The sequence below is a fragment of the Oreochromis aureus genome, linkage group 18, assembly GCF_013358895.1.
Source record: "Oreochromis aureus strain Israel breed Guangdong linkage group 18, ZZ_aureus, whole genome shotgun sequence".
Classification (NCBI taxonomy): Eukaryota; Metazoa; Chordata; class Actinopteri; order Cichliformes; family Cichlidae; genus Oreochromis; species Oreochromis aureus.
The window spans coordinates 25,675,917-25,688,994 of record NC_052959.1 but is presented as its reverse complement, the minus strand read 5'-3'; the positions used below and the strand labels follow the sequence as shown (position 1 = coordinate 25,688,994).

At 38.6% G+C, this 13,078-nt stretch overlaps 1 protein-coding gene across 4 annotated transcripts in view; it reads left to right on the top strand.

Moving 5' to 3' along the window:
* Window positions 1-265: 265 nt before the first annotated feature.
* LOC116313439 (calponin homology domain-containing protein DDB_G0272472-like) overlaps window positions 266-13,078 on the top strand; it is a 37,634-nt gene continuing 24,821 nt past the window's right edge. For all 4 annotated transcript variants that reach the window (XM_039602591.1, XM_039602589.1, XM_039602590.1 and 1 more), the window contains exons 1-12: window positions 266-407; window positions 5,784-5,836; window positions 6,323-6,349; window positions 6,493-6,560; window positions 7,239-7,292; window positions 7,897-7,977; window positions 8,144-8,206; window positions 8,288-8,353; window positions 8,451-8,516; window positions 10,426-10,494; window positions 10,581-10,631; window positions 12,187-12,291. In XM_039602591.1, coding sequence (XP_039458525.1) covers window positions 10,432-10,494; window positions 10,581-10,631; window positions 12,187-12,291 — 219 coding nt within the window. In that variant the 5' untranslated portion in view covers window positions 266-407; window positions 5,784-5,836; window positions 6,323-6,349; ... (5 more) ...; window positions 8,451-8,516; window positions 10,426-10,431. The remainder of the gene's footprint in view (window positions 408-5,783; window positions 5,837-6,322; window positions 6,350-6,492; window positions 6,561-7,238; window positions 7,293-7,896; window positions 7,978-8,143; window positions 8,207-8,287; window positions 8,354-8,450; window positions 8,517-10,425; window positions 10,495-10,580; window positions 10,632-12,186; window positions 12,292-13,078) is intronic.

Sequence of the window (13,078 nt, the reverse complement as noted above, 5' to 3'; positions counted from 1 at the left end):
TTTCGGTGTTAAAGGTTGCAGACCCCTGCTCTAGGTGAAGTTTTGTGTTATTTGTCTAGATTTAGCTACACGCTAAACCTCACCGGAAAATGAAAACGAAAAAAAAAATGAAGCAGCTAGATCTTTTTCGTTTTGTTTGTCATAAGGATTAATTAAAGTTCATTTCAGTTCATAATTTTACTTGAAATTACAAACACAAAATTCTCGAAACTTGAAGATGTGATTTCGCCGCTTTTTGAGGAACCCCTGAACGCACCATTGTGCGGACGTTGTTGTGCGGGTTTAGTGAAGTTTTAAAAACTCCGGGGAATGTCCTGATAGTTAAGGAGTCGTCGGTTCGCTCCGCGCTGGTTTCCTTCATTACAAATTAGATGTCCACGAGTGTCTGCGACGTCTTCAAACCTCCGGTAGGTGAAACTGTTCAGTGACACATTAACGGGACCTTCTTTCTTTGTACAAGCCTTTTGCTTATCATTTACAGTCAAATATACGCACTGTGGGCGCTGACATGCGGTGATTTTAGTTTCCAGTGTTGACACTGTACTTGGTCAGCTCCTCACAGCTTACGGTTTGTCATTGACTCAAATACATTTCTACAGGTTTGAGAAACACCGTGAGTACAAATTAAATGGCTGTATTTGTAATTAGTAACCTGAAAACAGAATTCAGTTTGAATATTTGTGATTAATTTCCTTAACTGTGTACTGTCGCGTTTCATATCGCCGGGAGCAACCTAAAACTAAACAGTAACAATAAATCTTTGGGAGTAAAGCCGCGGAAAGCAAAGTTAAAAACAAAAACTACAAAAGAAAATGCAGAAGTGGGGAAACCGTTCACGGGAATCATTGGTGATCAGTATCGCCTCTGTCAGTGTGCCCCAGGGTGGCTGTGGCTACAATGTAGCTTACCATCAACAGTGTGTGAATGGGTGGATGACTGGATGTAACGCGCTTTGGGGTCCTTAGGGACTAGTAAAGCGCTATATAAATACAGGCCATTTATTTTAGTTTGACCACTTATAGAGTAGCTTTGCATGATTCACAGTTTACTTTTGCCTTGCTGCAGACCCTTAGTTCATCCTCCATCTGAAACAAGCTCTTTTAGCGCCTCTCTCTTTGAGCAGTCTTTCTTCTGATTGGCTGCCCTTTACATACAGAAAGTTTGAACAGCAGACGGGTGGCTATGGTTCTCACAGCCAGAGCTGACATGAGCATATCATTGAAATCACCACTAGCTGATATTGAGCATTGAGAACAGTCTTTACTCTGAAGTTTATGCATCGTTGTAACAGTATATATGGGAGAAAATAAAGAGAAGCCAAATAGGTCCACTTTAAAATACTTTAGGTATCTCTTTTAAAATCATATGTTGCTGAAATCAACAACAGACTAACAATATATATATTTTTTTGGATTTTTTCAGAATAACCGGGTATACTCTGTTTTGTTGTTGTTGTTTTTGTTTTTTTGATAAGCTGTTGTAGACCAGAAACAACTGTATGAGTCGAGTGTTTAGAGCATTTTCGTGCAGGGACATTCCTTCATCCACTTCATGTAAGAGTGATTAGATTGAAAGCAAGGGAGCATTTCTGTTCAGTATTCCTTTACAGCTATCACAGCAGACTGAGCTTAGGCACTTGAAGGGGTTTTTCTTCAAGGAAATTCTTTCATCCAATACCAGGTGGATGTTATATCAAACAATCAAGATGTGGTTGAAGCACAGACTTCAGGTTTAATTTGTGGGTGTTATGAACAGTATTGCATTGACTGTTTTGGTTTTACAGCCATTTTTATGCACAGTCCCCCAGTTCAGGGGCTCAGTGTGGCTCATAGTTGGATGAAGTAACATAATTTCAAATATAAAAATAGTCTAGAGAATCTATGGACATCACCAAATGCTGAGTTTCCTCCTTTGAGATGCTTTGCCTGGCTTTTACTGCAGCTACCTTCAGTTACTGTTTGTTTGTAGGCCTCTGCATTCAATTTTGTCATTAGAAACTGAAATGCATGCCATATTGGACTGAGATCAGGTGACTGACTTGGTCATTGAAGAATATCTCATTTCTTTGCCTGAAGAAAAGTGAAATGGGTTTCTTTTATGTGATACTTTGGGTCATTATCCATTTGCGCCTCTCTCTCTGAGCAGAGAGCCCTGTACATGTCAAAATTCATCCTAATCTTCTTTCAGCAGTTGCATCATCAATAAACACTAGTGAGCCTGTTCCACTGACAGCCATACATGCACATAGCATAGCATTGGCTCCACTGTGTGTCACTGATAATATGGTATGCTTCAGATCATGCACTGTTTCTCGCCTTCTCCATACTCTTCCCATTCAGTTGTGAGTTAAGTTCCAATTGTCCAAATATTTTTTTCAGCATTGTGCACCTTATTTAGATGTTTCCTGGCAAAATCTAATCTGTAACCAGAGGCTTGCACATTGTTGTGTTTCTGTGTCATGATTGTAAACCTTGGCAATAACACACAAACTTACTTCAGAGTGGTTTTAACTAGGCTAAATATTGTGAAGCTATTTTTAATTTTCTTAATCATGGACACCCTGTCATCATCTACTTTAGCTGTCTTCCTTGGTCTTTTGGGTCTCTTTATGTTGCTGTGTAGCTAAATTGTGCATTCAGTTAAATTTTAAGAATTTATCAGATTGTTGATTTGGCCATCTCATAGGTTTATTTTTGATTTGTGAGGCTAGTGAGGGCTTTTGTTGTGTCAACATATCTTCAGACCTCATATTGAGCTAAGAAATGCAAGTTCAACACTTGGAATCAACTACATATCTTTTAAAACAGTTTGTCAGTGAGTTGTCGAATTACTTTTGAGCCTCTAAAAATTGCAGTCTATGTGGAAGTCTGTGATTCCTATTCTCTTAATGCAACACATTTGATATTTTCATTCAGTTCAGTTCAATTTGATTTTATTTACACAGCGCCACGTCACAACAACAGTTGCCTCAAGGTGCTTTATATTGTAAGAAAACAGAGAAAACCTCAACAGTCAGATTCCCCCCTATGAGCAAGCACTTTGGTCACAGTTGGAAGGAAAAACTTCCTTTTAACAGGAAGAAACCTGTGGCAGAACCATGCTCAGGGAGGGGCATCTGCATTTGGGAGAGAGGGGAGCAAGATCAGACCTCCAATAAGGTCTTAGGAGAGTGTCTGTGATCACTGCAGGATCAGAGGAGCTGAAGGAAGTGCATACTGGGGTATTTCCTCCTAATGAAATGAGTGCTTTCAGATTCGTGAAGTCCCTCTTAAGGCAACTTCTGATCACTTCCCGGTTAGAAATATTTCCCTGACAGTAAATCTCTGGCTGAAATGGCACCAGTAACTTCACTATGCAGTGTGGCAGCAGTTTAAAATTTGCCTTTTTTTAAAAAGTTGCTTTAGCAAGCGTTCTGGCCACGTCCACTCAGTGCATACTTGCCCGTTAAGGCACAGTGATGTCTGTGTTTTTAATGCTTTTGCTGTGACTGCAGAAAAAAAAATCATTCATCCTCTTTTTCATGTGTTAACATGAGAAGTGTCTACACAGTCAGTGTTTGTATTTTTCTGTCTTCTCCAAAAAAATCCAGACTCTGTTTATGTATATTTGCGCTTGTTAACAGATTTTTAAATGCTCCTACTTCTTTCTTCTTCTTCCTCTTTCGTCTGCTCCCTTTGCAGGTTGCAAACAGTGGATCAACTTATGTCTCATTATCCAACACAATGTAACACATCCTCTGGTTCATATGAGGCAGAAATTTTTAAACATTGTATAGCGCATGATGTATACAATTTATATAGATATATTTATTATTTTCTTTTATATGTTAATTAAAAATGAAATGATAGCTGCCAAATCCTTAAAACTTTGTGTAATCTTCTCAGACTAAACATCCTGTACTCTTTGTCACTGCAGCAGTACCAAGATAAAATCATTGTGTTTTTTGACGTTGAAGGTTTCGCCTGCTTTTGACAGTTTTAAAAATTCCTTACATTTTTGCCCTTTACTCATAAATAAGTGCACACTAGTGTAGTCATGTAGTTGAATTGTAGCCACTTCAGATCTGAAATCCAAGCTGAACATGCTCATCATTTGGCTTTATTTAAAAGATCAGAGCTGATCACATGAATACCAAAAGTAATGATCCATTCAAGGGCTTCTGATAAGATAAAAATACATTTTTGAGACAAGAAACATTCCAGCAAACAGCAGGGAATTTAAAAATTCCTGTGGGAAACTGAGAGAAACGGACATCTGTCTTTTATTTACATTAACAGAGAATACTCATTTCATTTAGCTTACTGATCAAAAACAAAACCCAATGTGTACACCTGACTTCTGTTACAGGTATGGCTATTTTTCCTGTTGTGACAAAGAGGAATGTCTGTTATGGAGCCATATGAGCTGCTGAAACTTTAAAGGGATGGGTTTTTTCCACAGCAGACACCTAATGTCACGTGGCTGGAAAACCACATGTGGGAAGCTGACAAAGACTTTGTCTTCCAAGGCCTTTATAAGGCCACTATTTACAATACCACAGATATGCCCCAAGAGCATTTAAAAAAAAAAAGCAAAAAAGTAATTTAAATAAATAAGCTTTCATGCTAAAATGAAGCTATTGTATTTTAAGTGTGGTGCTGATGGTAATTATTGTTCTAATATGCAATTCACAAAGGAAATGGTGGAGCTGCCAACAGCTGGAAAATATTACAGTTAACTGGAGATTGTGGTGAAAAGGCTAGAAAAACTATCATGTAATATGAATCACAAACACTAAAGCCTCACATTAAACTCTTATTGTTCTTGAACAGCTTGGATTTAGGACAAAATAAGCAAAATTCAGTTAAAATTGGAGCTTAGTAATTAGAAAATAGGAATATCACTAACACAATTGAAAGGGAGATTTAGAGTAGTTAAGCATGAATCACTGTTCTAAATGATCCTCATTCATCTTCTGTTGGGCCTTCCACTGTCTGAAACACGTTTTTTCCCCTTTACCCTCCATTTAATCTGTCTTTCTTCTGATTGGCTCCCCCTGCAAACAAAACAAAATAATAAATAAATAAAAACAGAAATGGAAACTGTGACATTTTAATATATCATGAAAAATATTAGCTCATTTTGAATTTGATGGCAACACTTGTCAAAAAAGTTGAGACATCAGAAACAAACAACTGGAAAAATAAGCGTTACTAAAAAGAAACAGATGGAGGAACATTTTCCAACTACTAAGGTTAACTGGCAGCGCGTCAGTAACATGACTGAGCTTCTTAGAGAGGCAGAGTTTCTAACAAGGAAAGGATGGGCAAAGGTTCACTAATCTGGAAAAACCTTTGTCAATAAGTTAAACTGGTGTCAAATTGTGAAGACTACAGTTACAGTACATAATATCATAAAAAAAAGATTTACAGAGTCTCGAGAGGTGCAAGTGGCAAAATCAAAAATCAGTGTTGGATGGTTGTGATATCAAACCTTTCATACATAAAAACAGACATGATTTGATCATGGAATTCACTCTGTGAACATCTTTCATGGAAAATATGGACGCTGCATCCTCCAGACTAAAGAGGGGAAGGATCATCAGCTTTTTTTTAAGCATATTAAATTTAGAAATTCATGTTATAAACTGGAGAACAAGATTTTTTCACTTGCAATGAACTGTGGACAAGTCGATATTTGCTCTGCTGAATGGTGGAAGGTGGTCTCTTACTGCTGCTCCTGTTGGCATTTAAATGGTGATGCTGCCATCACAAAGAAGTTTAACCTTTTATATCTCTCTGTAGGCAGGATGGAGGCGTGTATGATGAAACCAGAAGTCAAGAAGAAACCAAAATTGGTGAGAACATTTACAGCCAACACAGACCAAACACAAGCAATGCACAACTCCAACACATCACCCATACAGTGCTGTCAATTGATATACAGCCTGCAGGGCAGATGTTTTAGGTGTTGTAAGTGAGGTGAGAGTACTTGCACAAATTATTCTGTGTACAAACTGCATTTTAAATTGAACCAGTTTTCCTGTAGAATTTTTCAAGCCACTTTGCAGGAAGGATGCTGGAGGAGTTATTTTGTCTGTGTTTTCAGGTCTTCTAATCCTGGACTGACTTCATGACAAAAAGCTGCACAATATCTTTTTCTTGTTATAGCTACAGATTGTTATTTATGTATGCAATATGTCAGAGCTGCTGTAGAGAGTACTAGAGACTAATCAGACATCTTGTTGATGTTTGCCTAAGGTTACAACCTAAACCTTTATAGCCCAAACAGTACTTAGCATAGCTAACACCTTGTCTTTTTTCCCTCTCTTCTCCATTTATAGCCCAAACCTCCTCCAAAGTCCACCGAGGTAGAGTGATAAACACATAAATATATTCATTAAGCTGGTGTTTTAAAATGTTTGGTTGTTTTTTAAAGTGTGTGTGTAGTGGCATAAGGATATTATAAAGTATGTCATGATATGTTATAAATATATTATAAACATGTTTTCAGCTAAGAAAAATGAACCACAGAGACCTCAGATACCCCCTCCTGCGGTTCCTCAGAGACCAACAGATTCTGTAAGTGCTGCTTGTAAATGGAAAATAAAAGATTTCAAATGTATTCACATCAAATGGTTAATGATAATAAAACATGCTGACTTATTTCATTTTCCACTGATACTATGAACCTAACAGGAGCAATACATTATTAATTATTACCTTATCTCGTTGTACTTAATGGGCCATTCTTATTTATTTAAAGTATTTTGTTATCGTTTTGTCTTTTGGGAAATCTTATCTTATTCAGCCTAAAGATTTTTCTTAAGCTGTTTTCACACATGCCTGTCAGCCTTGAACACTGACACAAGTGCATGTGAGAACACAGTCAGATCGGTCATCAGCCGGTCTTTAACCTGCCAGCGCTCGAGCACAAAGCCTTTGTGATGTCACCGATTTGTACCAATGTGAGATTAGAACAAATAACTGTCAGGTGAATTCACAGGTAGTGAGTGTCTGCCTGTGAAAAGCACACAGCGCATTTCCAGTAATCACATTTTCACCTGCTTTGCCATAAATGTGAGAAAGAACAACTTTGGACAACGTTCTGACAGGATCCTCTACATTTTTGTGTGAAAGTGGCTCTATGGTCTAAAAAACTGTGCCTTTTTTAAAAATCTGTTTTAAATCTGTTTAACATGTAAGAAATAGTTTTACTGTACTCATTTATTTCAAAGCAGATTTGTATTTTCTCTGCAGGAACTGAGTCACACGCAATACAGACTGAAAAAAGTGACAGCAGCATACAATGAGGTATTTACTGCTGTTTACTACTTATATCTTTACAGATCACGCTATCACCCTGAATCTGCAGCTTTCCTTCATTTTCCTACTTCAGATAAATATTCCGATAATCTCTTCAAGTAAAGTGCTTCTTTACTTTAATCCTTTGACTAATGTAATGATAGGTAGGTAGATATAGATTCAAGGTTATCTTTATTGTGTTGTTGTCTTTTTTTGGGTGTAGTTTTACATGCCCATAAACACAAAGAATAGCAACCAAAAACAATTACACCAAAAATAACCTAAAGAAATTACAGGAAACTAAGAAAGTTCATCCAAGTGTGCAGAAGTAAAAAAAAGTGCTGGTGTAGTGCCAGAAACGCAGAATGCTGTTTGCTGTTAAGCACATCAGTAGCACTCAGAATAAAACACACATGGACTCTTTAGTCCTCACACAATTTCTCTCCTAATTACTCGTCTTTTATAAAAGTAGTATACAGAGTAATATATACATGTGAAAACCATGCTGTGATTGTGTGTCATTATGATTTAATCCTTCTTGCCCTTGTGTACTTTTCTCGCTCATTTGTGTGAGCTTTAAAAACACGTTTATACGCTTTGTTTTCTTTATTAGAACGATGAAAATGTGAATCAACAACAGACAAAAGATAAACCACCTGAGACGCCCGTGGTCCCACCCAGACCCACAGAGAAGGTACAGCACATCTCATTTTCTCATGTTGAAAATAACTACTGTGTCTGTTTTCATGTTGACATGAACATGAGTCGTGTCGGGTTTGGAGCTTCTCAGGGTTTCATGTTTCTTTCCTGTGCCATATGTCTTTTGTTATTGTTCCATGTGGGGCGTTTTGTGCGTGCAGGAACTGAACGCCCCAACCAGATACAGCCAACGCAGGACGAACGCACAGACCAAGGACACAGAGGTACAAACGCAACAAAGTACCATCTTCCTCCTCGTTTTTTTTCATAAACTGCCAGGTCAAAACCTTCCTCTTTCTCTCCAGAGTGCCAAAGAAACCGAGCAACCCGAAGCTGCTGCGGTTCCCAAAGATGATGCAGACTTCAAACAGGTATTTCAGCTGCAGCCAATCACGCCCAGCTCAGGCTTAGGTCATGCACAGTACATACAATGTTATCCTCTTTCTCCACACATGTGCTTTGTTGTAGGGTAATTACTCAGTCCTTACTGGATTATTTCATCGGAGCCAAAAAGGGAGAACGCCCACTTTCACTGTAAGCAAAGCACCTCCAGCTGTTCACTGTAAATGCACAGCAGGGCTTTAGACTGTCTTTAAATGTTGCGTGTGTGTGTGTGTGTGTGTGTGTGTGTGCGTGTGTGCTTTCACACAGTTTCAGGCTAATGTAGTTGTTTGTTCTGTTCTGTAAGCACTGACGCACAACAGGTTTCAAAATCAGTCGCTGATGGAAGTGGCAAAATCCTATTTTTCATTATATGAATGGATATTTCTGTGAAATCATGATGCCTGTTCCTCCATTTTAATAATCCTGGCTCATCACTCGTCCTTTCTTCTTGAAAGAAGAAGAACGTCTAAAAACCCTCAAGCAGAGGGATCAGTGTTGGGATGATCTGATATCGTCGTGTTGGTGTTGTTCCCAGATCATCATGAAAATGTTGTTCCAGGTTCAACATTACAAGTGACCAATCACATTGTTGTGACGTTATTCTTTTGCACGCCGAGCCATTCGTGCATTTATGAAATTCCAATGTTGCAAGGACAATATCAATTCTGCTTACCGTTTATTAAAGGGTTAGGGTTAGGGTCAGGGTTAGGGTCCATTGATTGGCGGACAAGGTGGTTTCTCACAGCGTAAGTACAGGTTTTTGTTTTACGGCAGTTTTTCCCGACGTTGCAAAAGTATGACATCACAATATTCTGATTGGTCACTTGCAATGTTGATCCTGGAACAACATTTAGTATGATGATCTGGGAACAACACCAACACGACGATATCAGATCGTGCTCAGTGTTGGGACTAATAGGGGATTTATAGTCCTGTGTTGAATCTGTGGCAGGTACATTGTAATTGAAACCTTTCTGAAACCCTGTGCAATAGGGCAAACTAATGTTCGTCCACCTGCACAGGTGTGCTGTCTTTGGGCAGTCGTGTGGGCTACATTGTAAGGTCTACATAGATTTACCGCAGATGCATAAATGAAACATAAAGCAGCGTCCAGACAGGAAACAATTCGCTTGTCACACACACTTTGTCGTTGATGGTCACGTGTATTTACCACCTTGTCACAAATGAATCACCAGTGTCCTTCACTCTCATTGGTAGTCGCTTCAGTCGCTCACATTGAAACTTGACATCCACCTACTTTCTGTTGGGAGAAATTAGTAGCTGAATGTCTTTCTATGTCAGAGCTCACGCCTTTACTGAGCTCCTGTGATGGTCTTTACAAACATGTCACAACGTTTCCGTTAAAAATAATAGTGTAATTGTGGCTTTTTATCAGGTTATAGCTAATAAACGCAATTTCTAACTTATCAAGGTGCATGCATGTGGACAACAGCAGTTACAAACTGATACCAAATTTAATACCAGTTTTTAAAAAAAGTTATGAAATATGAGAATTCAAAGCATTAACAAAAAATAAAAATACATAAATACTATTCTTAAATACTATTCTCATAAATACTAAACATTTACTTCCTTCTGCCATGTTTTTGCCTATAACCCATGACCTATATCATGACATGGTAAACTTTCAGACTAGTTTTACAAGCTGGAGTGGGCGTTGCTGTGACTTTCCACAGTTGGGAGTTGTTTCTTTTCCGGCGTGATATGATTGCATAGCTGAAGTCTCTGTGTGAAACGTAGTATCTGTATAAACAAAGTGCATCACGTCATGACATTAAAAAGTTAACGATCTCTGCAGCATTAAAAAAAAGAATCCTGCCCCCCTTTGCCGGGTCTCTATTGAAAATGAGATTTTAAAACATTAAAATACTTTTAAAAAGTTTAGTAAATGTTGTTGATGTCCCCACTGATGCGTTATGTGTACGTCTCCACAAATGACAGCTGCTGTTTGCGACTTTTTTAGCCTTTCTCCTCAGCTGAGTAGTCAGAGTTTGGTTTTAATGTGGATTGATGTGCTGAGCTTTTCTTTTCTCCTCAGAGTTACATGACGAATGAAGAGGAAAAGACTGATGACGTCCCAGTCAAACAGGCTCCCGACAGCAAACCGGTATGTGTGGGTGGTCATGCGTGTTACCAAGCGCTCCACTGTCAGTGATGTCAGCTGTTTTTGTGACATGTGACTGTGGTTGGCAGGGCGTTCTGAAAGGAGTAATGAAAGGGTTGCAAATCAAGTCATCACCAAAGGTATGAAGCACAGCCGGAGCTTTCTGCTGGTGGTGGCTGCTGTGCAATACTGTCTCACAAACACTTTGACTGATGGTATGGTTTGGTGGTCGTGGTGGTGCTAACTGCATTATGTGGGTTTTCTTCGCTTTGCCTTGATGTTGCCTTACTTTCAAAAATGATCGAATATGTAAAAAGACAAAATATATCTTTGGTTGCACAAATTGAATACAACTTGTTGGTTTAATTCAGGTGAATAAAAGGTCTGCTGTATATAAACATGTTCCTACTTTAACAATCCACCAAGAATTGGAAGCAAGTAAAAGTTGGTGCATAAAATCACACTTCCTGTGCTTAACCCGTTTCTTTTAGTTTTTGTTTTTGGCTTTCATAAAAACCAAATTAGTGGATTTTCCAGATGTTAAGTCAGATTTATTTGGTTCTCTAGTACATACTAAACTATGCTTGTTAGGAGGTTTCCTGTAATTCAACTCAGGTTGGAATAAATGACACTCAGACAAGTTTTACAAATTTAACGTGCACACGGGTGAGAGGATTTCCTGCTGAGCTTGCACAACGTAACTTCTCTAATAAAAAAGAGCAAACACATCTAGAAGACCTTAAATGAAAAGTACTTCTAAACATAAACATAATAAAATCTTTCAACAATGCTGCACACCTTATTTGTTCCATATGCTATTTATGTTGTCTAAGTTGTATGTATGCTATCTATTATGCTATTTTCTGCTCTTAGCTCTGAATGGTGAGAGTAGGTAATGTAATCACCATGTGCACAGATCCAGCTGTGAACACAGAAGCCCCGTCCACCTGATGTTCAAACTTTGTTTTTGCAAGGGTCAGCCAATTAGAAGTCAGCTTTATTTGTAAGCACATATAAAAGCAACAGCTCTTGATAAAACTGCTGTACAGCTGACAGACAGCAGTACCTGATGAATGCGATACCTTCTGATACACCGAAAATCCCCGTAAAGCTTGTCTTCTCTTCCTTCTGAAACCGTTTGAGTTTTGTCTCTACCACAAACTGTAATGGAGTTTCCGTTGGGTTGAGAGCTGCGCATAAACAAATCCCTGCAAACTTCAATGAAATTAAGCAATGTTGTAAAGAAGAGTGGGCTAAAAATGACTCCACAGTGATGAAAGAAGCTTTTTAGAATTGCATTTTGTTAACTTTTGTCTGTTTTTGTTTTATACTTTGTCTTCCCTGTGTGAAGCACTTTGTGATCTTTTATCTAGAAAGGTGCTATATAAATAAAATTTTACTTACTTCAAGTTGTTGCTGCCAAAAGTGGTTCTACAAGCTATTAAATTATGAGGTCTAGTTAGTTAGTTACTTCGCTACTAAGTTTTCACATGACATTCACTTGATTTGTAACTTTGTTGAGACCTGCATTTGCCTGTTACAATGTTTTGTTTTGGTTAATGAGCAACTTGTTTCATATGTAAAGAAGTTGTAGATGCTGGCGCCCTTGCTTTAGGGTACAGCCACATTTGTTTTTGTTGGGTTTTTTGTGTTTTGTTTTTTGTTTATCAATCATAATGTTGACTCTTCTTTCAGGCCAGCAGAGAGCACAGCCCAGCTCCTAGTGCAGAGGAAGCAGGCCCAGTAAACCAACAATCTATAAAGAAAATCAAGCAAGAAAAAAATGCAGAACCTAAACAGGTACAAACTAAAAAAGGAATGTTAAAAATAAAGTTCTGCTTTTCCATTTGAAACACACACATTATATATGGTGTTATTTTTATACCTCTATTCGGAGTGCACATTAAAAAATTTTTTTGCAAAGGCAAATGTTGCATTTTGAGGAGAAAATTATTTTGAGCAAAAAATAAATAAATGTTTGAGCGAAACAAATTCATCGCTTCATCCAAGAAATGTATTTCAGTGTTTGCTGTTATCCATATGTCTGTGAAGGTTCTCAGTCATCCAGGTCATCGTAGTCAAAGGAGTTTGCAAAGAAAAGCGTCTGGACTTCTTTAAGTTGCTTGAAGATGTTTCATCTCTCATCCGAGAAGCTTCTTCAGTTCTAAGGTCAAATGGCCGAGAGTCCCAGATTTAAGCCCAGTGAGAGTATCCCCCCAAAGGAGGGACAAAGGACCCCCTGGTGATCCTCTAATCACATGCGCCAAGGTGTGAAAGCGGGTGTGGGACCTAATCAGCCAGGGTTTCGGGTGAGCTCATTGTGAAACCTGGCCCCACCTTGTCCTGTGAATTCCTGAGGTCAGATGGCCCAGGATGTGAGTGGGCGTTAAGGCTGTTATCCATATACACACACACAATAACAGCTCCTCTCGCTCAGTTGTTGGCGTTTACTCTGGCTCAGATCTCTGATCTGTGGGCTCACAGATATCTGCGGACCTGCTCTCAGTGTGTCGTTCTCACTCACAACATCTCTGCTCTGTGCCCGCTCAACTCTCTGTACACTGTTATAAGTATGACACAAAACTAA